This window comes from Epinephelus lanceolatus, chromosome 5 (assembly GCF_041903045.1).
Source record: "Epinephelus lanceolatus isolate andai-2023 chromosome 5, ASM4190304v1, whole genome shotgun sequence".
In the NCBI taxonomy this organism is placed as follows: Eukaryota; Metazoa; Chordata; class Actinopteri; order Perciformes; family Serranidae; genus Epinephelus; species Epinephelus lanceolatus.
In genome coordinates, this window is record NC_135738.1 from 17,108,897 (window position 1) to 17,136,129 (window position 27,233).

Consider the following 27,233-nt stretch of genomic DNA (forward strand, 5'->3'; position numbering starts at 1 on the left):
TGAGAAGTCTCAGTTATGTGGACGTCAGTCAGAAATAAGAGGTTACTTCACCATGTGACACTGGTGTTAAAAAAAGGAAGCAAATGGAATTATGTCAAAGGGAACTTCTTCTCTCTTTTTTCAACCTGGACCCTATTTTTCCATGTTTTTTGAAATTTTTGAAATTGGTCCAGTATTGCGAGCGACCTCTGCAGCTGTAGCAATGAAACAGGCTGTAATGTAACCCCTGTAGTGGCAACTGTGCATCTTTAATTTTGTTTCAATTAAAACTGCTCTTTTATCTACTAACAGGCTCTGGTTGCTTTTAGACGTTCTGACCACATAACAGAAAGGATCTATATATTTAAAAATTAGATGTTTTTCCTGACCTGTCACTGGTCTGTTTGTTATTGTGACCAAGCTTCACACATGGAGAAGTCTTGCAAAAGGTTACTTGCAGTCAGTTGCAAAAAACAACTGTGGAATGTTAAGACTTGGACATAGTTTCCACATTGAATGTCCACAGACAGCTGCAGTCACATGGACATGGACCAGCACGTGGTTCTGTTGATGGGACAATTGATGGTCCATGTCAGCTCCCAGCTGTTCACAGGAGGAGGTGAGCTTACTGTCTTCCCACTGCCAACATGGGTAAAAGTGAAATTAAGAAGACACAGCTGGGTTTTGAGTGAATATCCAACTTAAAACTAACTTCTCCATGGCGACGTGGCTGCAGTTGGCTTGGCCACAGTGTTTTGGACTGGAGTGGAGTATGAAACTGGAGATTAGAGCATGTGCTTGCTATGCATACAATCTGTGCAGTCACAAAAAAATGGGCTGTACACTGACATCAGTATTTGGGTCTGTGTGGACCCTCGTGGACATATGTAGATAATGACATTTACTTTATACGGACTCTCGTGGACACACTGACGTGGAAACTCTGAATTGGCCTTTAGTGGGGTCCAAACTTTTATTTTTTTAAAGATAAAAAACAATGACTGGCCAACTCACTCAGTGTAAAAGTCCGTAGTATAGGCAGGCAGTCCTAAAATGCATCCCAGGCACTCTGGCTATGGTTAAAAATCCTTTACTCATACATGGGTAACTGATTTGTTTTGACCAGAGATTCTTCATCAGGGTGTTTATTTATTTATTTTTTTAAATTTTATTTAACTTTGCTTGTTCACCATCTGTTTATGAAGACACATTAGTTCTGCCTGCATAGCTCCTACTTGGTACATGTCTTCAAATGGAAAAATATGCAAAGTGATCTTGCTTGTTTAACCAATATTGTGTGATGGGCCACATATAGTATATTCTGAACAACAAGCTGCGAGTCATTTAAAATCAGTCCACAGGCCACGATTGGCGCCTGCGCTAGACACTGGACATGCCTGGGAGTGCTAGGAAGAGTTTCCTGTGTTGAAGCACAGAAAGCGTAACTTAATGTTATCTAAGAGATTTTCAGTGTCATGGTTGAATATTCAGCTGATTTCAATGATATGGAAAAGTGTAAGATTTCAAAACAACTTCTCCTTGAGCAAGACTTGGTTACACACACTAACAAACACATAGGATCAAGCAAAAGGTACAGAAAGACGTTGCATTTCTCATCAGGGTCTTTTCCGTAATGTTGTCAGACAGTTCTAAAAACAATCTGAGCCTGTCAGTGGCAACAACAAGCACTTTTAATGGACATATATTAATGGTGCACAGTTGCCCATTCAGATTACATTGCAGCCTGTTTTAATCAAATCAAGTTTATGTATATAGCACATTTAAAAACAACTGCACTTGACCAAAGTGCTGAACAAAATAACAGAATGATTATAAAACACCACTACAAACAACCAAAGGCCATTGACAACATGTACGTTTTAAGATTCTCCAAAGCTTTGGAGCAACTACTGCAAAGGCACGATCTCCTTTACCCACCAGCCTCGATCTAGGGACAGTTAAAAGACATTGTTCTGAGGATTGCTGGAGATGGAGTAGGGGCTGAGAATTTCAGCAATATACTGGGGTGCCAGCCCATGTATGGCCTTAAACAAAAAAGAACCTCAAAATCAATCCTGTATTTGACAGGCGGCCAGTGCAGGGACGCTACCACTGGTGTAATGCTGTTTCATTTTACCACTACATCTGCAGCAGTCTCTCTCAGAACTGGATCAGTTTCTAAAACTGTTATCTCCATTATGCACTCAGACAGAAAATCATTGGAAAACAGAGTCCAGGCTGAAAAATGCAGAAGTTTCCCTTTAACTGAAACTTCCTGAAGTAACCTCACAGCAGAGACTGAGTACACGCTTCATTATACAACTGAAGATGTCTTTGTTTTTGCTTTCAGGCATTTGCAACAGAAGAATAAAGCCTTAGAAAGACATAACACGCATGCAGTTTCTAAAAAGTTACACATATGAATACCACAAATATTTGCTGTCTCTTGCTGCTAAATACTCTCTCCTCCACCACCACTAGAGGGTGCAGGTGCTGCACTGTTGACACAACAAAGACCAGGGCAGCATATTGGAAGTGTGCTGCATCTTAACAGCCTCTATGGTACCCACCAGGCTTTGTGTGTGTTTTACATCTAAATTATTGATTTCCATTCTGTCAAAGTAACTGCAAACATTAAGACTGCAGCCTCACAGAAGGCAAAGACTTTCCTGTGGTGGTAATGCCACAATATGGAGGAGTAGCGCCCTCTGCTGTTGTTACAAATCAACATAGAGACTACAGTTATTCAGAGTGCAAAGCTCCATATGTCTATACATTTTCATCAACATTAAATCTATGTTATACTGTACTCCACGCTGTGAACGGGAGTGCTCTCTGTAGACTGTAACTGTAACTGAAGAGGTTCCCATCAGGGTGAATTGTGGCACACAGGATGCTGACGCTTACAGAGAGATGGATTAAATTCAGTTACAGCCACTTTAACGATCACTCAGCTGAGCTGGTACAGCATGAAACAGCACACAGCTCTAACAGCATCACACAGCCACAACAACAAAAAAATGACACACAGTGTGAAATATCACCTTCAAATGACAGCTAACACACACTCAACAATACAGCATCAACATTACTGCTGCATATCAATGTCAGGGAGCTGCAGGAACACACACACAAACACACACACATCCAGACAAAATGAAGCTCATGCACGGTTAAACTCAGCCGCACTGCAATATGGGTCACCTGGCACAGCGGTGTGCACGGTTTAGTCTGCGTGACTAGTGCCTGTCTGCATGCCAAACAGAGGCACAGGCACACGGCAAGATACAGGAACAGGAATGGGGATGATAGACAGATAGCTTAACTGGGGATCTCTGGCTCTCACACAGTGTTCCCGTATTTTATGAGAGCTTAAGTTTGAGAGTTGAATCGTGAGTTGTGTGCGCATATGTGTGTGTGTAGGACGAGCTGTGTTTTGTGCATGTGTGGAGCAATTAAGGGCCTCTGGGGGAGAAGAAATACTCAGATTGGTGTGACGCAGAGATCCTGACTAACACACACATCCACCCACACCCTCACACACACACACCCTCACAAACACACACACACACACACACACACACACACACACACACAGGCTTAAAAATGGGGATTATGAGCTATATTTGTAGGTGTGAATGGAGAGCAATATTTCCTTCCCCAATCTCTCCCTCCCTCTCCTCTGTATTATGTGATCTGAAAAGTGAGCGCTTCCCTTTGATGTGCGCTCCTATCCTATGTGTTTTCCATTGCGCTCTCTCTTGTGGCTCCTGGAGCTCGTTGGTCTATTCACTGGGCTCCATAATGAGCTGCTAATTATCCCAGGACCTCATCAAGTCTATTTGGGCTCCACAGCTAAGCCTCCTCCTCACACAGGTTGGCATGGTGACCGTAGGGGATGGGACCTGCACGGAGGAGGCCACCAAAAGGACCGCTGCAGCTTCACTCCTGCTCTCTCCTACTGAGGGGGTGTAAGAGGGACTTTTTTTTTCACTCCCCAGAGGACAAAGAAGAGAGTGGGAAGTGTGGGGATAGAATTAGCATTATGCATGGCTGGTTAACATTTTGTGTTGTGTGTGTGTGTGTGATTATAAATCCATACGTACATGAGTGTTGTTTGTGTGTTGAACTCATATTATGGGAAAGTTCTGACCTCTCTGGCAACTTCCACACTGATTTAGACTCCTCTGGCAGCGCTGGGCCCTTCCCATTTCCTGTTTATGGTGTCATGGAAACAGGCCATGCTCCCTTCCTCTGCTTTTGCACCATAACATAAAAATGTAGCCTGCACCTCGCAAAGAGCCACAGCCTCATACCTCAGCGGGCACAAGACCTGCAGCTGTGACGCCGAGGCGTCTGTGACCAGAATTAGAACCTCCAATGACGAATTCATAGAGACGGCCAGCGGAAAATTTCAGATTTATGGCAACATTTATCATCAAGGTCCTCGTATAAATCACCTCTTAAAATGCCCTAATTCAAAGGCACCTCCAATTTCCCTTAGTTGCTAGGCAACCACAGAGCGCCACAGTGATGCTTGGAGTTAAAGGCTGGCAGCCCAGTGGTGTAAGAGGATTGTGGGGTGAATCACTGTCTTTTATAGCTCTGAGGTTCCATTACATGGCCAGCTGATGGTGACAATGATACACTGTCACTGGAGAGTAATTATACAGCCTGCTCATCCCTCTGGTGCATCCACAAGCAAATTATGTTAGTCAAATGGTTGTAGTGGGCCTTGTATGCCCACTGCCACTGGACAAGCAGTTAAATATCCTAATCAGTGGAAATAATTTGAGAGATTTTACAGCATATGGTCCTTTGGCTTTGAGCTCTGATGATTTGATTATTGAAGAAACAACAGTGCCAGCATGATATTTAATAATATAATTTATCATCTATTTTAAGTCTGCATGCCATATGTGATGTCTGGTATTGGTCTGTATGTCTCTGTGTTTAGATCTCTTTTCTTTAAAGCTGTATTAAATGAACCCACTATGGGGCACTGATACAAAAATCAGCTTTCAGACCCCTTTTAACCTCCTGTTGCTCCTGCTCTCTGTGCATGTAATCCACCACCTCTTAAAAGCACACTGCAGACAACATGGAGAGACTGGAGAGGCAGTAATCAACAAATACTACCTGCCCTTGGTTTTCTCATAGTTTCATATATAGGACGATGCACCATGTAAACACAACTAAATAAAATATGGGGCACTGAGGCCCTGATGTAGATGCCTGCTTTGTCCTGTTGGTAATTCAGCTTCGAGTGGACTTATGTACTCTGATGTTGTCTGTCTGTTTTTCTGTATTTTTTAAAAAAATTTTTTATTCTTCATCACATGCCCATGGCTGCAGATGGACATTTACTACTTTATTAAAAACAGCATGAACAAATTGGAAAAGCGCCCTCAGTAGACTGTAAGTCTCCCAGGGCACAGACTGTAAATATACATGCCTCGTCTATTTTTGATACGTGTTCAACTTCTCATAGCAGGCACTATGTGAAATATAGATAGTCTGGTGTGAAATTATGAATGAATGTAATTTTGATAAATAAAATACAGCCACAGATCTTGTCAATCATGATAAGACTTTTAACAGTATTAATTTTGTCGGTAGACTATGCACAAAAAAAGAAAGAAATAAACACTATTAAAAGAGGCAGAAAAACAAGAACAATTTAACTACATATCTACTTATTTACTTATGGCAGAAGTACAAATATCGTAGAAAAATTACCTTATCAACAAAATCTGCAAGTCTATACAATCAAGCCGGTAAAAGCTCCGTTTCTGCTGCGCTTGGGGGAATTAGGTCCTTCCCGGCTCCCTTACAGTCACGATGGCGGGAAGCTAGCACAAAATGGAGACCAATTCGCCTTGTAACGTATCTAGCTTTAGTGGATCATAACTTATGGGGTATGGAATCAAGCTGCAGACGCTCCGGTTCAAAATGAGATTAAACTTGTATCTGGATATCAATCTCCGAGCCATGACGAAGGCCAACATGCCTGCAACAGGTAAGGCTGATTGTTTTTAGCTAAGTCGATATCCGGAAAACTTGCGGCCCCTACCGGCCGGTTAAGAGAAGTGAGGAATCATCCGTGACTGACGGTATGAAACGGTCAATAAAACAGGTTTTTCAACTATTTTGAATCACCACAGTTAGCTAGCTGCTCTGTAATCATGTACTCTGGTGCAGCTATTCTTTGAGCTAAATGCTAATGTTAGCATGCTAACGTTAGCGTGTTAACATTAGCATTTAGCACTAAACCAAGCACAGCTGAGGCTGATGAAATGTCATTAGTTTTGCAGGTCTTGCCTGATAAACCAAAGTAATGACCAAATTTAAAATGTGACCTGATGATAAAGCTAAATGGGGATAGTCAAAGTTCTTAATCCTTTTGGGCACTATGATTATGTGTCCCAAATTTCATGGTAGGGCTGCACATTATACAATAAACTATGATATTACAATTACGTTGACATTCATTCATTCATTCTCTATAACTACTTATCCTGTTGGGGGTCGTGGGTGGGCTGGAGGTATCCTAGCTGACGCAGGGTGAGAGGCAGTGTACAAAGGGCTGACACATAAGCCCTTTTTAAACAGGAGTTGTGCAAATTTGCAGGAAAGCCCAATCAGTCTTCTTTCAGCATTGGCAGTATTAAAGAGAAAATCGGGGAGTGCAGCAAAATGCCGCCTACCTACTTTTGTTTATACAGAATGTGCCTTTTTCTGGGCAATGGGGGGCGAGAGCAAGTAACAAAACCTGTAGCTCAGCATGTGACGTAAACAGTGACGTGGGAGGGAAGCTGTGGCTGGTCAGTCCTTCAGCGATTGTCTCATAAGTTGGCCCGTCCTTCACCGTCCCCGTCACTTGAGGATTAATGGCCTCTTCGTTTGCGAGGACAACGAGGGTGTGCAATTCCTTGTCTCACCAGTTGCTCATCTTCACAGTGTCTGTCAGGTTTGCGTTTCCCTCTTGCTACTAGCTGCTCGCTAATTTCTGCTATCAGCTGTTTCCTGTTTATCCACCGCCAGTGGGTTGGACGTGTGGCCTCCTCAACAGTTCCTCCCACAAGTCATCAACAGCCCCTCCTGTGGCGGAAGGCCACCTCGTTCTGTTTAAACCAAAAAGGTTCTGTCAATATGACTACCCTACATGGCGGAAAATTGGGCACCTTGGATCAACTTGCCAATCCGGCTCTGTGTGTCTAAACGCTCGCAGCTTGCTGGCAAAATGGCCCAACATTCTCAGAAAATCTGGCAGTGTAAAAGGGGCTATAGAGACAGACAACCATTCATGCTCACATTCACACCTACGGACAATTTAGAGTCACCAGTTAACCAAACCTCCATGTCTTTGGACTGTGGGAGGAAGCTGGAGTACCTGGAGAAAACCCACGCTGACATGGGGAGAACATGCAAACTCTGCACAGAAGGGTTCACAAGGGCACAGAAGGGTTTGAACCCCAGGAACCCTCTTGCTGTGAGGCAACAATGCTAACCATTGCATCATCGTGCCACCATTATGTTGACAGATATTGCGATATGAGCTGTGATTTTTATTTTGTGGAAGTTGTAATATTTGCATAACTAAAACTAAAAAAGATTATGATGTGATTTTTGCTGGGGTTTGTACCAAACATGCATGTTCCCATATATTCAGAATATGGTTTGTACTAGTGATGAGCAGATGAAGCTTCATGAAGCATTGAAGCTTTTCATCAAATTGGTTCACTCAAGGGCAAAGCTTCTTGATGCTTCATTTGCTCTACTAAGCCATCTACTGGACAAAAAAAGCTATTACACTTAGTGGTTTGTATATATAGATCTGAACCACTTCCCAAACCACTCACATGGTACAGCCGGCCAGCGAGGCTTCGGACGTCACCAATGACATCACTCGTCTGAAATGACACAAGCCTCGATACGTGCATCGCGGAAACACTTCCTGGATTACTCGACACATGCTTCGAAGCCTCGGCACAGCAATTCACATCACTAGTTTGTACGCTGGGGCATCTCTGTAGCACCACGATGCTTCATTTATAAAGGCATGTTATGACACAATTTATCCTTATCAAACATTGTAGCCCCTATGATTTGGATATTACACTTGGCTGTATTGCAATTTCCACAATATTTTGATTAATTGTGCAGCCCTATTTCATGGCCCTCCATCCAGTAGTATAAGAGGCATTTCACTAAAAAAACAAAAATGTAAACCTGTTGGTGGCTTTTGACAAAATGTAGGGGGGTCATCAAGGTCATAGGATTCATCCTCTGGGAACTATGGATGTGTGTGCAAAATTTCAAGGCAATCAGTCTTATAGTTGACATGCTTTGATCCAGACTAAACTGGTGGGCCGGCCATCAGACTGACCTCACATTGGGGGAAGGCTCAGACACATGAATTCCACACATAATCATATTTATGATGGACATTTTTGTGCAAATCCCTTTTAAACACTCCAATTGAAACCATCGTTCCACTCATGATTACATGGATTCAGCATGTTGAATGTAAAAACCACAGCATTCCAAATACTTTAAGAAACTGTTGGCCCCTTTGTGTGTGTTTGTGCATCTGTGTGTGTCCATTTGTGTTACATGTCAATTACAGGCTCACATTCCTGCGGCCTATACTGTAGCTGTGGCCGCCTCGTAGTTGACTTGTTGAATCTGGACAAAACAAAGACCACAGTATGAGCAGATAGATTCCCTGTGTATGACCTCATGCTCCGAGGGGACAGCTCTCTGTTACAGCACAAACAGCTCATCTCTAACACGCTCCTAATGCAGAACGACCAGACCGTGGTTAAATGTCACATGCAGCCAAAGGAAAGCAATAGTATGGGTGGAGATGGCTGTAAAAAACTGACTGACTGTCACAAAATGTATCTTCCAACAGCCCAACAATCATCTTAGTGTACTTTGGCAAGTGGCTATCCATCCTGCCCATCTGGTTCAGCGAACAGTTTGAAACAAACAGTGAGAATCATTTTAGTGTTTGACCATGGTTTGATGATATCTGCATTCCTTCTGTGCCTGTTCTGCTCTACAACCACCAGCCTCCTGCCACAGTAGGGTGACACGGGTGGATTGAAGCCAGATATGTCAGCTCATTATCAACACCTTGTCAGCCAACTCTCTCCACAGCTCTCCCTTCCTGTGTGTGTGTGGAGGACTGTTATTGTGTGCGTTAAGGACACTGTGGGATGTCTTCCAGTTGAAAGATGCCTCCATGCTCGCCCTCCTTGTCTGGGGATTATAGCTGCCTGAGGAAAAGCTGTGCAGAGCCACAAGGAAGCGAAGGAAGTGCTTAAAAGTGGGCATCAATCTTTTCAGTCTGGTACCTTTTAGCCCTTGTTGCTCGTTTGTCCCTGAGAAATCACTTGCTGTTCATCACAGAGGTGGAGACTCGAGTCACATGACTTGGATTTGAGTCAGACTGGAGTCACAGATTTAATGACAATGGATTCAACTCGCCTTGGACATTAACACTAATGACTCACTTGCACCTGAGCCTTTTGACTTGACTTGAAAATACTTGATACCCTCCCCCAAGCCCAAAAATGAAAAAGTATGTTATGTTAACAGTGTGCCAGGAATCAGTTCATTTTCTTTCATTTCCTGATTCAGCTATAGACTGTAAAAATGATGGACGTAGCAACCGTGGTATCACCCATTGGTTTATGGACTGCCATTTTGAAGCCTCGAGTTTTGCACTTCAGTCGTTGCCATTTTGGTTTTTTGGAGCCAGAAGTGATCATTTGAGTGAGAGGCTGCCGCTGTGGAGGAGTGAGGGGTGGATCTGACTGAGAAGCCGAGGACACTATCGACAGACAGCCTGTCACTGCAGCCCGCTCCAAATTATGTGTAACTTTAAGCTTTAATAAAATTTTAAAGGGTGAGTTGTAAAAAAAAATGGGGAAAGGGGGAAATTAGTTGTAGTGACCAAACTGTTTTTGTGCCAGGCTGTTGGGCATTTTAACATGATGATCTGGTGATTGATCTGCTTTTGGAGCCAGCCTTAAGTGGCCGTTCAAAGAACTGCAGTTCAGTCAGAAGCACTTTAGTCAAGGAAAACTTTATTTCCATTTGCAGTATTGTATTTGGTGGTATGACTCCCCTCTGGCCCCTCTGTCTTTCCTTGGGCCTATGTAGAGAGCCTAAGGTGGAGATAGCACACCTCCCTGCTCTTCCATGTGCATACATAGAAAGCCTAAGGCAGGGAGAGCAGCAGCAAAGACCCCCGGGAACAGAACAGCAGCATCAATGACAAACAGAAATGACATTGATAAATCAGACACAGCATGTAAAGGAGGAGCTGGGGTGGAGGCAGGTTGCAAAGCGGCATGCAGAGGAAGCAGCAACAGTAGGCAGGCCAGAGCAGTTTAAATAGGGCGCCTTGAATGAGATTCGCCAATAGTTGCATAGAAAGGAATCATCATATCAGCTGACTCCCTTTCATCAGTCAGCTGCTCCATCAGTTGACTGGGCTGCTTGAGATCAGCTGATGTAGCTGGGATGTGAGCTGAGCTTGACATTGTGTCCTGCCTGATCTAACACTGTGTTCAATTTTTTGGCACGTCTGTGTTGGCTTCATTTTTCAACCCCGGAGATTGCCAGTTGGATTCGCTGATGCTGTTCATTCCCAGGAAAACCACACTTTTACAGTTCCACGTTGTTTGAACCAGTCTGACAGCATCCAATCAAGTTGCAGGACAGAACCAAGAGGAACTAACGTTACGGTACTGAGCGCCAGTTGGAAAAAAAAGATGATTTTATTTGCATACAGAAACTATGCAGTGGTCAAGAACAAACAAATTACAGTATACAATACGTGCAGGTCACAAATTACAACTTCCAACTTACACAAAGAACAGTAAATCAAGGCTGATATTAACATAATTTGCAAGCTAATGCTAAGCTAATGTCAGCTAAACAGTAAAGTAACAGAAACTTGTTTTAACAAATGAATACATTTTAAAAAGCACTCATAATTTTTGTTAATTTGGTGCCAGCTGTGCAACAGCAAGGCAACTATATATAATCTTTAGTGTTTATTATTATTATTATTATTCTTAATCTCCTATATCAATTTTGCAGGGAAACTTGTCTTGCAGCGTTGCTAACACATCGGCAACAAACACATCAAAATGCATGGATTGATTGGGAATGGATCGCGATGACTTTTCGCAGAGATTCACCTGGCTGTTATTACGAAAGTTGCAAAGAAATGCGTAAAAGTTTCTATTCCCATTATGCACACATAGTGCTCAGTACCTGTAGTATGCAGTACTTGCAGCAGTAGCAGGTGCCTGTCAAAATTTCTTGGGAATTTGTCCCAGTTTAGCAAACTATGTTAAAATGCTGTTATATTTGGTGAAGTGCACATTATAACTTGAAACTCAAAGTTTAGGACTTGAGACTTGACTTGGGACTTGAGTACAAAACCTTGAGACTTACTTGTGACTTGCAAAACACTGACTTGTTTCCACTTCTGATTTATTACACACAACCACATTTAGAGGCTCTTCTATGTGTGCTACACTAACTTCTGTTTCTTTTTTTTTCATATTTCCTCTTTCAGATGTCGACAGGTTCCACTTGAGTGTGTGTGTGTGGCTGTGTTGTTTGTGTGCACATCTGTGTGCACTTCCTGCGCTTTGACAGTGCTCTGATAGGAATATCCTCCTACTGGGCCAGCAAGCAGTAAAGCCTGGCCCTCCTTTCCTCTCTTTCTTACTCTGTGCGCTGACATATTTTCAGGCTGTTTCACGGCACACCTCACATTTCTGGCTCCTTATGTACTGCACTGAAGTTGCCAGATGTGATAGCAGCAGAAGAGAGGGAGAGAAAGAGGTGAGAGACAGACAGAGACAGAGATGGTGTGTGAAGGGTAGTGATGAAAATGGAGGGAGGGGTAAGTGTGTGTGTGTGTTAGTGTGTTTCGGATGCTGTTTTTAGCATAAGAGCCACTGTTCGTTAGCAGTAAACACAGAGTGAGATAGAGAGTCAGCGAGGGGAGGAAATGAACAATGGAGGGGAAATGATCAGTAATCTCGAGTGTTAGCTGTCAGCCTCCACTGCAACAGTCTGTCTGGAGCTCATTATAGGTAAATTCATTTGGCTTACGGGCTGAGGGCCGAACATACACGAGTGTTTGAGGAAGTGTGTGTGTATGTGTGTGCAGGAAAGCACAGATGAATGGCTGCAAGAAGCAAAGTGTGCATATGTTTTGGTGCTTTGATCCTCTGAGCTCTGTTTGGAAACCTGTTTGCTGTTTGTTGTCTTTGTTTATTAGGAACCAGACGAGCCAGTTGGAATCTGCATGATAAAATATATATATAGATTCCGCATTTGGCAGCTAAATGCATTACCATTCACTGGAGATCTAGTATTATGCCAACTCTTTCACACTGGTGAATTGAGCTCTTGAATTATTTAACACTTGATAAGGTCTACTATGATATCAAAGGGAAAATTCAAGATTTTTACATGAAATTTGATTTGTGGAAACATTAGAGACTATTTCAAAAAGAAATTCTCAATATCTTAAAGGTCCAGTGTGTAGGATTCAGGGAGATGCACTGGCAGAAATGGAATATGATGTTTTCTTTAGTGCATAACCACCTGAAATAAGAATAATGGTGTCTTCATTCCCTTTGAATGAGCCATTTTATCTACACAGGAAATGGATCCTTGTTTTCAGAGATCTCCATGTTTCTACAGTAGCTTAAAAGAGATGAATCATGTACTGGCTCCAGATGGGGCTATTTGTGTTTTCGCGTCAGCCCCTCTGCGACGAGAGCGTCTGAAACAAAGATCTTTTAACGTGAAACTGCTTTATTCAGTGTTTTCACTGGTTTAAATCACCTGGTCTGTTTGTTTCGGAGAGGGAGAGACCTCTGTGGATAATTCAGCTCCCGGTAAAAACCACTTGTATAACAGCAATGTCAAACCTGTTCTGCTGTACGGTTCTGAGAGTTGGCGAGTGGTCAAAACAGACGTGATGAGAATCTGTTTCATAATGGATGCCTTAGACAAATATGCCAGATTTTATCGCCAAACAAAATCTCCAACCCTTAACGTCACACACAGACATTTGAGATGGCAAGGCCACGTGCTAAGAATGGAACAGGGATGCATAATGAGAGTCGACTTAAGATGAATGCCATCAGGCAAAAGAAAAGACCCAAAGCCACCTGGCGCAGACCTGTGACACTGGAGTTGGAAAAGATGACATACTGCCAAGGATCGAACGCAATGGAAAGAGCTCATTGAAGCCTTACATCTCATAGGGGATGAAGAGGAGTAAGTGAGTGAGTAAAAACCTCCTGAACAATGAACACTAAAGAAATTGTAACGGGGAGAAGTTTCAGCTGGTTGCAATCTGCAGTCCTCACTGCTAGACGCCACTAAATCCCCCTAAAATCATACAAAGTGTTCCTTTAATATACAGACTGTAGTCTAAACCTCATTTTTAGTGTGTATCTTGGTATGATAAGTTGTTTTTGTGCGTACCCATCATCAGGTTCCCTTGCCATGTAAGCGTAATGATGATTAGGCATTGTCTCTGTGTTAGTCTAAGTCGGGGGGAAAAAGAGGAAAGAGGCTCTGAAAAGAGGGAAGAAGTTGAAAGACGAGTGCAAAAATAGTTAACAGAGTGTAAACCACTCTCAAGGGAGAGACAGACAGAGTGTGCATTTGTACGTGCGTGCGAGAGAGAGAGGCCGTGTGTGCGCGCGCGTGTGTGTGAGGTCTGCGCAGGGAGACGGAGCTTGCCGTCTGGAAAACAGCATCTTTCCCTCCACTCTGCTCCTCCCCTCTTCCCTCTCGGCATCTCTCCCACGCTCCAGAGCTCAGCCTTCAGCTCCCCAGGATCCTCCCAAATTCTCCCGAGGTACAGCCTGTTTGTGTTTGTGTGTAAATGTGCATTTAAGCCTGCGTGTGTGTGTGCGCGTGTGCAAGTACTTGACGCTGTGCTCAGTACTTTCCGTGTGTTTTTCTCTCTCTCTCTCTCTCTCTCTCTCTCTCACTCTCTCTCTCTCTCTCCCTGCAGCTGAGGTGGGCGTGTGGAGCCTCTGACCCTCTTCGCCCACTCTCTTTCTCTGTCTCTCCCTCTTTGCTGCAGCTTCAGGGGGCTATGGATGGACTGCGTTTACCTCCACTCATCGAGGAGGCTTTGGACTCTACAGGTCTGTGCAGCTGTTTTGTCAGTGTGTGTGTGTTCAGCTGCGACTCAGTGCAGTTGGATGTGAGCTATTTTTAGCCCCGGCACTACAGATCAGATATGATCAGCAAGAAAAGGTAGAGGGGTCGATGTTTATCTCTGCTGAGAAGGAGTGTTTACTCCTCAAGTGAGAGATGGGGTGCTGAACTGAGGAGGCGTAGGAGCTGGAGAGAGGTGGTCAGGTGGTAGGAGGTGGGGAGATGATTGTGGAAGGCTGTCTTTATTAGGAGCTGTGGTCGAGCTGACAGACTGACTGACGAGTGGGCATTGCTGTCAGCCATGGCATCTGTGGACATTTGATGGAGGCGACATGCTGCCAGGTAATAATAGATGGCTGGCAACCAGAGGCAGGAAATAATGCAGTCATTAGTGAGGGCTGTGTTAGATGTGCATATGTTATTCTGAGGCTGATTGAGGCTTGATGCAATGTGGAGTCACGCTGTGTTGATTTTAGTTCAGCTTCTTTTTATACTTTATGCTTGGACTGTTTTCAGCTCTAAAATTAATGCTTTGCTTATAATGGTTGTGTTGAACAGCTGCCTGTTAGGCTTGTTTGGTAACTTCATACCATTAAATGTTGTTGTATGGCATTTGACACAATGCATCTTCACAGATTCATCGCTGTGTGACTGTGATTACGATGAAGGAATGTGGGGAATGTTTCCTGGTATCCCAACGAGGAAGAAGTGTGTTTTCTCCATGTTTTGAATGGGTGTGCGGACAGAGCAGCTCTGTGCGGGACACTGTTAGGAGGATGTTTATTGGTGCGGAGGGACTCAGAGAGACCCACGGGTCAGCTGCCCTTTGACTGGCGGCCACGTTGCCAGAATCTGGCTTCCTTTTCCTGTGTAGTACTGTCCTAAAATTGAACTTTCACTAGACGTGCAATTGGCGGATTATCTCTTAAACCCCCCTGCTCTTCATAGACTTATTTAATCACTTTGTTTTTGTTCAGTTTTGAATAGTAATGAAAAGGATTTTTCAGATTGTGAAGAAACCAACCCAGGCGCCAGAAGAAAATTTTGGCATTTGACATTTCTAGAAAGCGCAAATACGTCTTATGTATCATAACATGTAGTAGCAATGTAGCAAATTGACCTGGTTTTATTGACAGACATGCTGCCAAGCTGCAGATCTCTGTAGACCACTGTTTGAGACCAATAAACAACAAAACTGTCTATTTTTAGTGAGTTATTGCTGTGTTTCCAATGGCTTTTCAGCCCCCAAATCTTGGTGTCTTTTAGGGACCCATCGCTGTTTTTCCAGCGCGGATAGTGCAATGAAAAGGGATTGTCCCTGCTGGCACAGTCCCCGCTGTTAACACAGACTGCTGTGTTTCCAGCAGGGACTGTGCCACCAAAACCAGTATTTTAGCCGCAAACATGATCTTTTCATAACCGTTACCAAATGTATTTTGTGTCTAAACCTAACCAAAAGTTTACCACAAAAAAGTGAGTAATTTCCCTTATTAGAGACCACCGCAGACTACTGTTTGTGGCCAACAAACAACAAAATGGGCTGTTTTTAAGTGTGTGATGGTAGTGTTTCCAGCATCTCTTTAGCCCCCAAAAGTGAGTGCTTTTCACTGTTTTTCCAGCAGAGTTAGCGCCAAGAAAAGCAGTTGTTATTTTACCAAGAAATTGCTGCATTTCCAATGGGGATATTGCCACCAAATTCGGGTATTAACAGCCAAGACATGATCTTTTCATAACTATAGCCAAGTGGTTTTTGTGTCTAAACCTGACCACAAGTTAACCACAGATTTGTTGAAACTTGTGTGTAATTTCCTTTATTACAAACCACTGCAGACTACCGTTCGAGACCAACAAACAACAAATTGGGTTGTTTTTAGCGAGTCATCGTAGTGTTTCCAGTGGCTTTTTAAACCCCAAATGTTGGTGTTTTTTTAGCAACCCTATCGCTGTTTTTCCAGCGGGGATAGTGTCATGAGAAGCTTTTTATTTATTTATTTATTTATTTATTTATTTATTTATTTTTTACACCAAGACATCAGTGTTTCCAGCAGGGATCGTGCCACCAAAACTGGGTGTGTTAGGCTGAAACATTATCTTTTCCTAACTGTAACCCAGTGTATTTTGTGTCTAAACCTAACCAAAAGTTAACACAGCTTTGTTGAAACTTAAAGAAGTGAGTAATTGCCTTTATTACAAACCACCACAGACCACTGTTCGAGACCAACAAACAACAAAATGGACTGTAATTTTAGCAGTCATGGTAGCGTTTCCAGCACCTCTTTAGCCTCCAAAAGGAAGTGTTTTTTAGCTACCTGTCGCTGTTTTTCCAGCAAGGCTAGTACCAAGAAAAGCTGTTGTTTTTTACCAAGAAATTGCTGTGTTTCCAGTGTGTCTAAACCTTAGTTAACCACAGCAATGTTGAAACTTAAAGATGTCAGTAATTTCCTTTATTACAGACCACAGACAACTGTTTGAGACCAAGAAATAACAAAACAGGCTGTTTTTTAGTGAGTCATCATAGTGTTTGCAGCACCCTTTAAGCCCCCAAAAGTGAGTGTTTTTTAGCAACCTGTCGCTTTTTTTTTCAGCGGGGATGGTGCCAAGAATAGGGGTGGGTTTTTTTGTTTGTTTGTTTTTTTTTACAGAGAAATCATTGTGTTTCCATGCCACCAAAAGCGGGTATTTACAGCCAACTTTACTTACTAGAACCAAGTAGTTTCTGTATCTAAACCTGAACACAAGTTAACCACAGCTTTGTTGAAACTTAAAGAAGTGATTTATTTCCTTTACTACATTTATTATGCTGATGTGTTGACCATCACAACACTGGATGCTGTCTCAGGAGAAATTCTTGGTTCCTGACAAGCTTGTTCCTGTTGTCTTAACTCTGGAGACCTCTCTCCTTTCATCACAGCCGGAGGCATGCTTTTAAAGACGGAAACTCACCATACACTGATGACAAGTGTCTGGTTTAATGTAGCGTGAATCCTGATCATAATAAGGATAGACACACAGCAAACGAAGAGTGGATTGAGGGATGGCTCGTATTAGCTTGTGTCTTTTTGACTTGCACACATTTAGGGATCTAAATGGAATAAAGTGCATTTATCTGTCCAGGCTGACGCCAGTCGCACAGCAGATAGACATCAGTCTGCGTTCTTACAAAAAGGAGACTATTATTTTCAAGGCTTTTTCAGTCCCACCTGGAATTAATTTCACACTGCGCTGAAAGAAATGCTTCTAAAATCATTTGCCACATCTACCAACAGGGAATACAGATGCTCTCACACAAACACACGCTCGCACTGATCGATAAAACACCCATCAGAGGCTGATTTGACATTTGCAAGCCGTCTGTGTATCTTCCAACCGTCGGCCACCATATTGTTCCTCCCACTTGCACGAGTTGTCGGCCATATCTTTCTGCTTTCCCACTCAATATCTCTTCCCCCTCTTTCAAATGCAATCCTCTGCTCTCTTCAGCGCCCACACGCCCTCCAACACTCACACACACACACACACACACGTGTGCACGCGCATGCATATACACACACGAACCTTTGCACCTGCCAGCGCCTCGGCCCACACAGCATTTCTTTCCCGTCTTCTCCTGCTTCTCCCTCCCCAGTGTTGTACCCTCACATCAGCGGTGATACTCCCAAAGGGTGCACAAACAGGATTTCTCTGAGCTCTCTGGAACTAATAAACAGCAAAGTTGCTGCCGTAGACAAACTTTGTCGATGTGGGATCTGCAGGGGCCTCTGAGAAAAACAACAATGTGAGATTCTCACATCGGTGTTTAATATGGCTGGTCAAATGAAAACAAATCTCGCATGTTTTTCCACCCTCAGGCGTCCCGGCTCCTTCTCCCTGCGCCACCCTATCCCCATTTTCCCCCATCAGACTTTTTAAAGCAGGCTTTCAATGCACTCCGTGGGTCACTGACAAAATTGAGTGTGCCACATGTATTTTTATTCTCTCTCAGTTGCATAATGGAAAAATTCCTGAAACTTTCGGGTGAATAGAGCGGGTTCATGAACTCACACGGCTCCTTCCCGCAGCTCATTCTATGGATTTTAAAGAACTTTTCTTCTCCCTCGCAAGAATGCTTGGCGCTGTCAACCTATCATTAGCGCGCCCTCTCTCCCCCTGGGTCTTTATCCTTTTTGGATTTGGCAGCTTCAATATGAGCTGTGTAACCCCCCCCCCCCCCCCTTCCTCTTGAGTGATGTAAAACCTTCCAGAGATAAGCTCTCAGGTGGGAGGCGCTGATATGTGATCAAATGGATTGTTACCGCATCAATTGTTTTCCTGCTTTGTTCTCTTTTACTATTCATATCCTTTAATGGAATAGCTACACAGCAAGCACATGCACACGCACTGCACCACCACACACATATTACCATTAAAAGAAGCATCTTCCCTGAATCAATCACCTCCAGTATGTACACACTGACACAGTTTTTGTGCACGCTCATCTAATGAGGCCAAATTACATCTCATTCTGCAATGCATCTCTCTTCCGTTGACCCACTTTCTCTTATTTCCCTTTGAAAGTGCAAACATGGATTTTCCATTTAAATAACAGAGTGGCTCATTAAGTCAGTCCAACTCTTTGGTGCTTGTGGTTCCTGTTTCTTTTCTTGTCGTCTCCCGCTGCTGTTGTTCCCTGCTCTCCCTGGAGTTTTCAGGCTCAAAGTAGAGAAAGAGAGAGAGAGAGAGAGAGAGAGATAAACTCACATTAACCTCATGAGACCTCCGCCCCTGTAGCTCGCTCCCCATCTCCAGCTGTTGAGTCGCACGCATTTTGAAGTCAGCTAATCTCATATGATGCTGACTTCACTCTGCGGGCCTCATGGAGGGACACCTGATAAGATCCCCTCTCCGTGGGGGAAAGCAAATAGCGGACAGAAAGGTTTCCATGCTGAGCAAAAGTGTGGACAAAACAGCTTTATTACCATGGCGATTTCCCCATATGGTGAAGCGCTGGGTTGTTGGTGTGCAGAGGTCACCATGGAGATGTATGGCTTCACCTGACTCATGTTAGTTTCATGTGGAACTGAGCGGCTGGAGGACCTTGGGGCCGTATCATAACTCCTTTTGCTCGCATCTCTCTTATTGTCTTCTCCTCCTTCCCTGTTTTGCTCTCTCCGTGTTTTTCAGCTCCCCCTCCCTGCTCCGAATTATGTGTTGCTGAGGAAGTGTGCCAGTGCAGGGGGAAAGCTACAACATCAGTACTGGGCTGGCTTCAAAGCTGGGCTAGGAGGGGGTGGTGTGCATTATGCATGGCCTCCTACACAGCTGCAGAGATCCATGGTATACATACACATACCATGCACATGCAGCTTAAATACGGCAGGCTTTAGTGATAATATATGTGTATAAGGGCTTGTCAGAAGTGGGCCTAAGAGATCATACAGCACATGTCACCATAGTGTACATATACACACAGGTACAAGTGCATACTTAGGCATACATTTAAACAGTTTATACACAGAATCATAACATTTAAACACACGGACCACTAACACTGCCAGCCTCACCACCAGCACTACCTGTCTCCCCAATCCAATTTTCAAGCTCGGTTCAGCACAAGGCAGCCATCACACTACACCTGTAGACAGCCTCCAGCTCCTGTTACACTCAGCCATCATTTCTTTTCACAGCTGATTTGACTCCAGATGTTCCTCTCAATACAATGAAATTAGATATTTAACCGGCAGTCAGAGGGAGAGAGTGGAGTAGACTCACAGAGTTCTCTTGATTTGTGCCACATTTTAAATCACACAGCACCTAATTACATAAAGCAGCATGGAAAATGAAGAGCAGGGTTGTGAAAACGTCTTAACTCCTTCTGCAGACATATCCTCTTCAGTTTATTGCTATATCACATTAGCAGACTCTATACAGAGCAGAGCTGCACACTGTTTTTAGACCTTCATAAGTTTGCTCCTACTTTGGCTGTTCAGAGTGGTATTGTTTAGACTCCTGGATCAATAAGGTAAAAATGCTAAATGATACAACTGTGAAATTGTTTGATTAATATGTCAGAAAACAGGCGTAATAGGGTTTTTCTTCGGAGTAAATTGCATAGTTCTCCACAGAGCTTCATGTTGTTTTTTAGGAAGCTGTCACGTCAAACAACCCGCTGTCATTTCCAAAAGTCAGTGGAGTTATTTTAATAACAATGTAGTGTGCTAGTATGTGTAGCATGCTACGATAGTGACGTTTCATGATTGTAGTAACAACTGTATGGATTTTAAGCCAAGCCATGCTGTTTCTTTCTAAACCTAACCATGTGCTTGTATGTTGCCTTAACTTAAGGAAATAAATGTAAAGTCCATAGACTGTAAAAATATTGGACATAGTTACCACGATGTCACCCATTAGTTTGTAGACTCCCGTTTTAAAGCCTCGAGTTTGGCACTTCGGCTGTCACCATCTTGGTTTTTTGCCGAGGGCACTATCCGTAGACTGTCTGTCACTCAAAGCAGCCTGCCCTTAATTGTGTGTATCTTTAAGCCTTAATAAAATGCAAACAGGTGAGTTATATAAACATTCAACCCCTGTACAGTTGACATTAACAGAAATATTTTCTATAGAGACCAAAATCATCTTTTGGAAGAGGCTGTAAACATGTTTATTTCTGCTGTTAAGTTGGGCACTTTAACATGGGGGTCTATGGGCTTTGACTGACTTCTGGAGCCAGCCTCAAGTGACAATTAGAGGAAATGCAGTTTTTGGCACACGTGTTTGTGCCGCTTGGTAAAAACAAGATGTTTGACGTTAAGTGTATTTGAAAAAGACTGTGAGCATGTACGGAGCAGAAACTGTACATTTCCTGTGAAAACGGAAGTGTATTTTAAAAAAGACACAATGCACATAACAAGTATAAATTGACATGCCATCCCAGAACGTCCAAAGCTAAGGCAGGAGGCTACCACATGGGTCATATTTCGATGTTTAGGTCTGCTAATAAAGCAGTGATATTTGATGAGTTGTGGTGAGAACACGTTGGAAGTACAATACATGTATAGGAATAATTTATCAAGCAGCATGAATACAAGTAGAAGAATCTTACTTGTTAGATTTGAAGATAAATGGTTAAACAATATCTTGTCAATACTGAAACTAGGATCACATATTAATATTGAGCACAATTATGGCACTGAACTTGATTTTATAGCAAACTTATGAAGAAGTCAGAGGTCTTTAGTTGCTCAGCTGAGAACAGAAATCTTTTGTCTGGCCCTTTTCAGATTTAAAAACATCCAAAAGGAAAGCTGGTTGTGTGACAGTGAATCACAGTTTATTCTGTATTGTCTTTATTTTGATGAGTTAGGAATATCTATATTTAATGAAATGTCTGTTCAAAAGCCAGACTTGCTTTGGTGCACAAACGATGACAGAAAGGAATGGTTGTTTAATCTTCATGTTTATAAGTTGGCTGCCTTTGTCTGTAAAGCTTGGAAAAAAACATCAGGAGGGTTTATTTGTTTCTTATTGTTTGTAATTTATGTCACTGCTCTGGTTTCTGGTCTCTCTGTTTTTTTATCCGGTCTTGTAAGCCGGTTTGGGCTGAGCATATAATGTATGCAAGACACAATAATAACATTGAATTAAATCATGTTACACTGTGGGTTTGAATTTCAGTTTGCAGCCTATTTAATATGCAGGACTATAAGTCTGACTGCAGAGTGCTGTATGGAGAGAGGCTTGCCTGTGGTGCCAGGTAAAAGCAGCTCTGTCCTACATCCACGCCTCTGCCAGCATGCCTCCGTTTGCTAAAATCCTCACTCTGCCTCTCAATTTTGCAAAGTGCAAATTTCATTACACTACTCACTCCATCACTGAACACCAAATCAGAGGCAAAACAAAGGCCTTGTGTCGCCACATTAATGTTTAAATTTAATCTCCGAGATGCTGACAAAAAAAACAAGCCTTGCTTGTTGTCTCCGCTCCAAAGTGGCACAATGTTTGCAGTGACATACTCAATGTGCTGTGCTGCAGTGTGATTACAAAGGAATGTGCTTTGGCTAGATAAAGCCGTCCTCTCCCTGGAGCTGTAACGCTGCTCCTGAGATGACTCTTCTGCCCGTCCCCGCTCTCGTATGCGTGCAGCATCCATGTCTAATGCAATCCCTGCGTGACTAAAGACCAGCACCGTGCCAAGTATGCGGTGGAGTGATCTCAGGTGTCACTGCAGCTGATTCTGCTGCACAATGTGTTTGACATTCACTCACAAGGTGAGATGATAAAGCTTCCTTAAGGACTGAGATGATTAACAAGCTGCTGGGAATAGCTAAGAAGGCAGACTTGTGGAAGCACTGGACAGATATGGGATGGCTCCGTGAGGAGGTTTTACAGAGCTGACGGACACAGGCTAATATGTTGAGAGGAACCATAACAACGTAGAGGCTAATGCCTTTGCAAAGATGCCGTCAAAGGAAGTTGAAGAAAGTTGAGAGGGCTTTTTTTTTGCCCATCATATTAACAGATGTCCGAAACAATTTCTCAAGCAGCAGCATAGAAAGTGTGTAAATAGTGTGTAGGGGGGTGATTCTCACAGTTGTGACATATCTGTCTGTTTCTTGTAGCTATTTTAAGCCAGTGTGTTCAAACTGTGATACAAACTAGTTCCATGTGTCTGGTATTAAATGGTGTAGCTGCTGTCTCTGTCATACAAAGAGAAAATATGTGGTTTGGTCTCAAAGGAGTGGAATATTACCCCATAGTCTTGATAAGTTGTAACGTAGCCTAGGGTGAGATGTAACATCATGAAATAAGGATTATGACAAAAAAAATTAAGGCATTTAAAGCTTTTTATTCAACACTTAAATTACTTTATAGCATAGTTGGTGTGTTTGTGTGTATTTGTGTGTGTGAGCCAAATATATAACAATTTTGCTTGGCATAGTGCCACATGTTATTACCCGTAACCTAGACTCATGTAGCCACGAACTAGCTAACCTAACGTTAGCTTTTTACTTCTGGAGATTGCATTTCTTGCTGAAGAAATTGTGTAAGTACCATAAATTTTTGTTTACTACAGAACTTATTTTTGGCAATAATCCAAAATCCAACTGAAAAATCCTGTGGGCTTTTTGACGAGCAAACCAGTGCAATGCTAACTTTCGCATTGGCCTACAGAAAACATCATACTTGGAGCACTCTATACATGTCTCACTTCCATGGCTGAAAAATGAAGCCAACATGGAAGTGCCAAAAACTGCAGTTCCTTGAATGGCCACTTGCGGCTGGCTCCAGAAATGAGTCAATCCCCTTAGGCCCCCTGGTTAAAATTCCCAAATTTACAGCAGAAGCAAACATGCTTACAGCCTGGTACAAAAACAGTTTTGGTCTCTACAGCTAATTTCTCTGTTCATGACAACTGTATGGGGTTTAATTTTTATATAACTCACCTGTTTACATTTTATTAAGGCTCAAAGTTACACATAACTAAGGGCAGGCCGTTTTCAGTGACAGGCTGTTTGCTAATAGTGTCCTTGGCCTCTCAGTCAGGTCCACCCTCTCACCCAAATATGGTCACTTCTTGCTCCAAAAAACCAAGATGGCGACGGCCAAAATGTCAAACTCAAGGCTTTAGAAAACTAATTCAGGGTTCAACGCTAAGGTTTTTTTTCACTTGCCTGGTCGGGCAAGTTGGTCAGAGATCTACTTGCCCAAAGTCAGTTTTTACTTGCCCTAAAAAAATTGTTTGATTTAAGCGGCTATCAATTAACAAAGACTGCAGTTATTTTTATGTTATGTAATCTTTATTCACACTGTATTTATTAATTAAAACAACATAGGTTATGTATTGTAGCTTAATTCCTACACAAATATGACAGTGTCAGGGCTTAAAGTGAAAAAATTTGTCAATCGTTCTCCGTCTATAATTTTGCGCCCTACTTGAGCCATGCCCACCTCTATTTATTTTTCACCCCTCTCTCCAGTTCTGCTGTATTAACACCGGGTTTAATATATTTTGCTTCCATCTCTCTGCCCTGCTCTACTCTACTTCAACGCTACTTAGCTCTCTCTCTACTCTACCAGTAGACTACCACATCCACCTGTTGCACAAAACGCACACAGCAGTGTTTCCCCTAGGATGGAGTTGTAGCAGCGGAGGTGAAGCACACGCATGAAAAATAATTTTCACATGCGTGAAACTTTTCTGTATGCTTGCAAAGCACAGCCTGTTGGGATGTTTCTATGTATCTACTGGCACCAGAAGGGCTCTTTAGGACTAAGTACATACAGTACATGTGTGCACAGTAATGAGCAGGTGAAATGTCTGTCTAGCTTACATATGAAGTGTCTCAAGATTTAGGAACATACAATTGTATTAAATATAATAACAGTAAAAAGTCACTTGACATGCTGCTGTTTTGTGCTATGACCTATTTAAATGCTGGAAGTTGTTATTTACGTGACAACGCCTGAACGCAACACAAGCTCAGCACCAAGAGTGCCGTGCTGCGCTGCTGTGCTAGCAGCGTGTTTGTGTGTGCGTTTGTTGTTGGTTATTTACACAGTGTCCATAACAATAACTTTGTCAGCTGACAAACTGCACCGGGCTCGGGGTCAGGTTTGGTCAGGAAAATGCGGCCCGAGCCACTCTAGCGTGCTCACCTGTGTGTGTGGCGGAATCTACGCCGTGCGGGATACAGAGAGCAGAGGAGAATTGTTAACGCGTGACCATGTAGAGACAGAAATGACACGATGACATAACACCATAAATAGTATATTGTTATGTTATTACATGAAGCGTCCATCGTACAAAATAATATCAATGGGGGCTGTGGGCAGGACATTGTTACGTGTGCCTGTGACTTCAGGCAGAGAGACCGCTGCATCAGAGCCGAAGGAGCACGTTTTAAAATACATTTATTTTATCAATTAGTTATTAACTTTTACTATTTTTAGCAACTTGCCCGATCGGGCAAGTGAGTTGTTAGTTTACATGCCCGACCTTGAGTTTTACTTGCCCCGGGCAATCAGGCAATCCCTATTGTTGAGCCCTGTAATGGGTGACCTTATGGTAGCTACGAATGAATCAGATGATTCATAGCTCGCTCCTGGTTGGAGAAACTGAAAGTGTTACAACCATCCCTGGTCTCCCCTACAATACTTCATTCTGACCGAGTTTTCACTGTAAACTGTATCATAGTTTCATAGTTTATCCCTGATCTGCTGTAATTGAATGCCGAACGTCACATCCACAAAACCTAAAACACTGCCCAAGTCACTGGAGCCAGAGCTTTCCGAGTTATCAAACCCTGAGCTCGACGTCCTGAAGGGTGTGAATGTGAGTGATATTCAGTGGGGAGCCTTTTGTATCTTGATGGCCTTTTGCTGCCGCTGGCTATACAAGCAGCGCCAGCTCTCTCGCTGCCACACGACTCCAGCTCTCTTCTTTATGACTAACTCATTACGCCAGCATCAAAGTTTAATGACAAAATAGCCCAGTGCTCATGAAACCTCTCAGGCGCCTCTCAGGGGCTGCATTGTTTAAATGAACATTATTATGAGACAGGAAGGATGCAGCCCGCCACTAATGCCATATAGATATGATAAAAACGAATTTGTCGCAAGTGCTCGGTTGTGGTGGAAATAGTTACATCTATTGAGGGAACAACAAGGCAGAGAAATAATTACCACAAGAGAGGGAAGCATCCCCTGAGCCAAGATTACACCAGTGAGCATCACTCTTAATTAGGTGGATCTTTAGTTAATGCCTCACTGTGTCCCCTGCTGCACCTTTTCTTTTGTCACATCTCTCTATTCTCGTATCTCGGCAAACACCGCTCCCCTCACCCATCCTCACACCGCTGTCTGAGTACAAACAGCAATTTTGAGGCACTCAGATACCACTCGAACATGAACGTGTGACGCTACACATCAATTTAGTGCCGAGATTGGGCTTGACCCTGGAGGGCACGTTATTCGGGAAATAAGAGAGAAATGACAGCAGGCCAGTGTGATGTAAGCAGAATTTCCAGGGATGAGACAGTAACTGAGGCACAAGTGATCCTTTGACCTTATTAACTGCACCTGAGAACAAACTAACACTGCAAATATAATCTCCATTTAGCTCCGTCCTCTCCTGCCTCGCAGCAAATCTCATCTCACTAATGGGAAACGACTTTTCCTCCGAGTCAAATGGGAATCTGCCGTCATGTTGTTGTGCTATAAATGATGCCCTCCCTTCTAGTTTCCTGACCTGCTCTGCATCTGTCTCTGCGGCTCTGGCAAGCAACAGCTGTTCTAATGTCAAATCAAGTTTACTAGTACATCGTATACAATGTCTCATTGGGCTTTACAGGCCGACATTAACAACAGGCGGTCTATAGGAACAAAGGAAACCAACGCAAAAACAAAACAAAGACAAAAAAAAGGCAGACAACCGTGTAATGTGACACCGTGTAATACAAGAGAGGGACGTGTGTTTGTCACATCTTTCTTACTATGAGTGGTAGCTCGTGTTATTATGGACTTGGAGGTGCATTGCTGAGTGGTGAGTCATAGTGATTGCTTCAGCATTCAGGCCCTCCTCCCTCCTTCTCTCTCCGCAGTGTGTCAGCTAACTCACTCCACCTACTGGTCACAAATTCAAATCTAATGTGCAGATAGAGGAATGTACAATGTGTCCTAACATTGTAATCAGTTGTCATCAACACATGATATCGTTAATAATGTCTCCCTTAACTACACAGTATTAAAACTCTGACAAGACAGTTTGGCATATTTTGACATATAATCTAATGCGTTCTTCCTGATGTGAATGAATTTCCCGCTTCCTCTCAGTCAAAATCTCGGCTCTAATCTCATAAGAGGGTTGTCTGTGATTTTGTGTATTTAAATGAGTGTGTTACATTAAGATACGTGAGTGGAATACAGGTTGGCGTACAAAGGACTCAATGCTTTTATCTTTTATCACAAGATGGTGCTGTTGATTCAAAAGACTACACCACCTGTGTCTAAAGCATGACTGAATTTAGGCTGATGACAGATAGGTTTGTCACCTGTAA

At 43.0% G+C, this 27,233-nt stretch overlaps 1 protein-coding gene across 13 annotated transcripts in view; it reads left to right on the forward strand.

The window, feature by feature from the left end:
• The first annotated feature begins 11,735 nt into the window (after window positions 1-11,735).
• Window positions 11,736-27,233, forward strand: part of LOC117262449 (uncharacterized) — a 42,493-nt gene continuing 26,995 nt past the window's right edge. Inside the window, exons 1-2 of one of the 13 annotated variants that reach the window (XM_078167783.1) lie at window positions 11,765-11,853; window positions 14,126-14,189. In XM_078167783.1, coding sequence (XP_078023909.1) covers window positions 11,797-11,853; window positions 14,126-14,189 — 121 coding nt within the window. In that variant the 5' untranslated portion in view covers window positions 11,765-11,796. Of the gene's footprint in view, window positions 11,854-11,928; window positions 12,108-12,224; window positions 13,895-14,053; window positions 14,190-14,308; window positions 14,545-27,233 lie in introns of those variants that run through there. The other 12 variants (XR_013491597.1, XM_078167786.1, XM_078167784.1 and 9 more) reach the window with 12 other exon arrangements.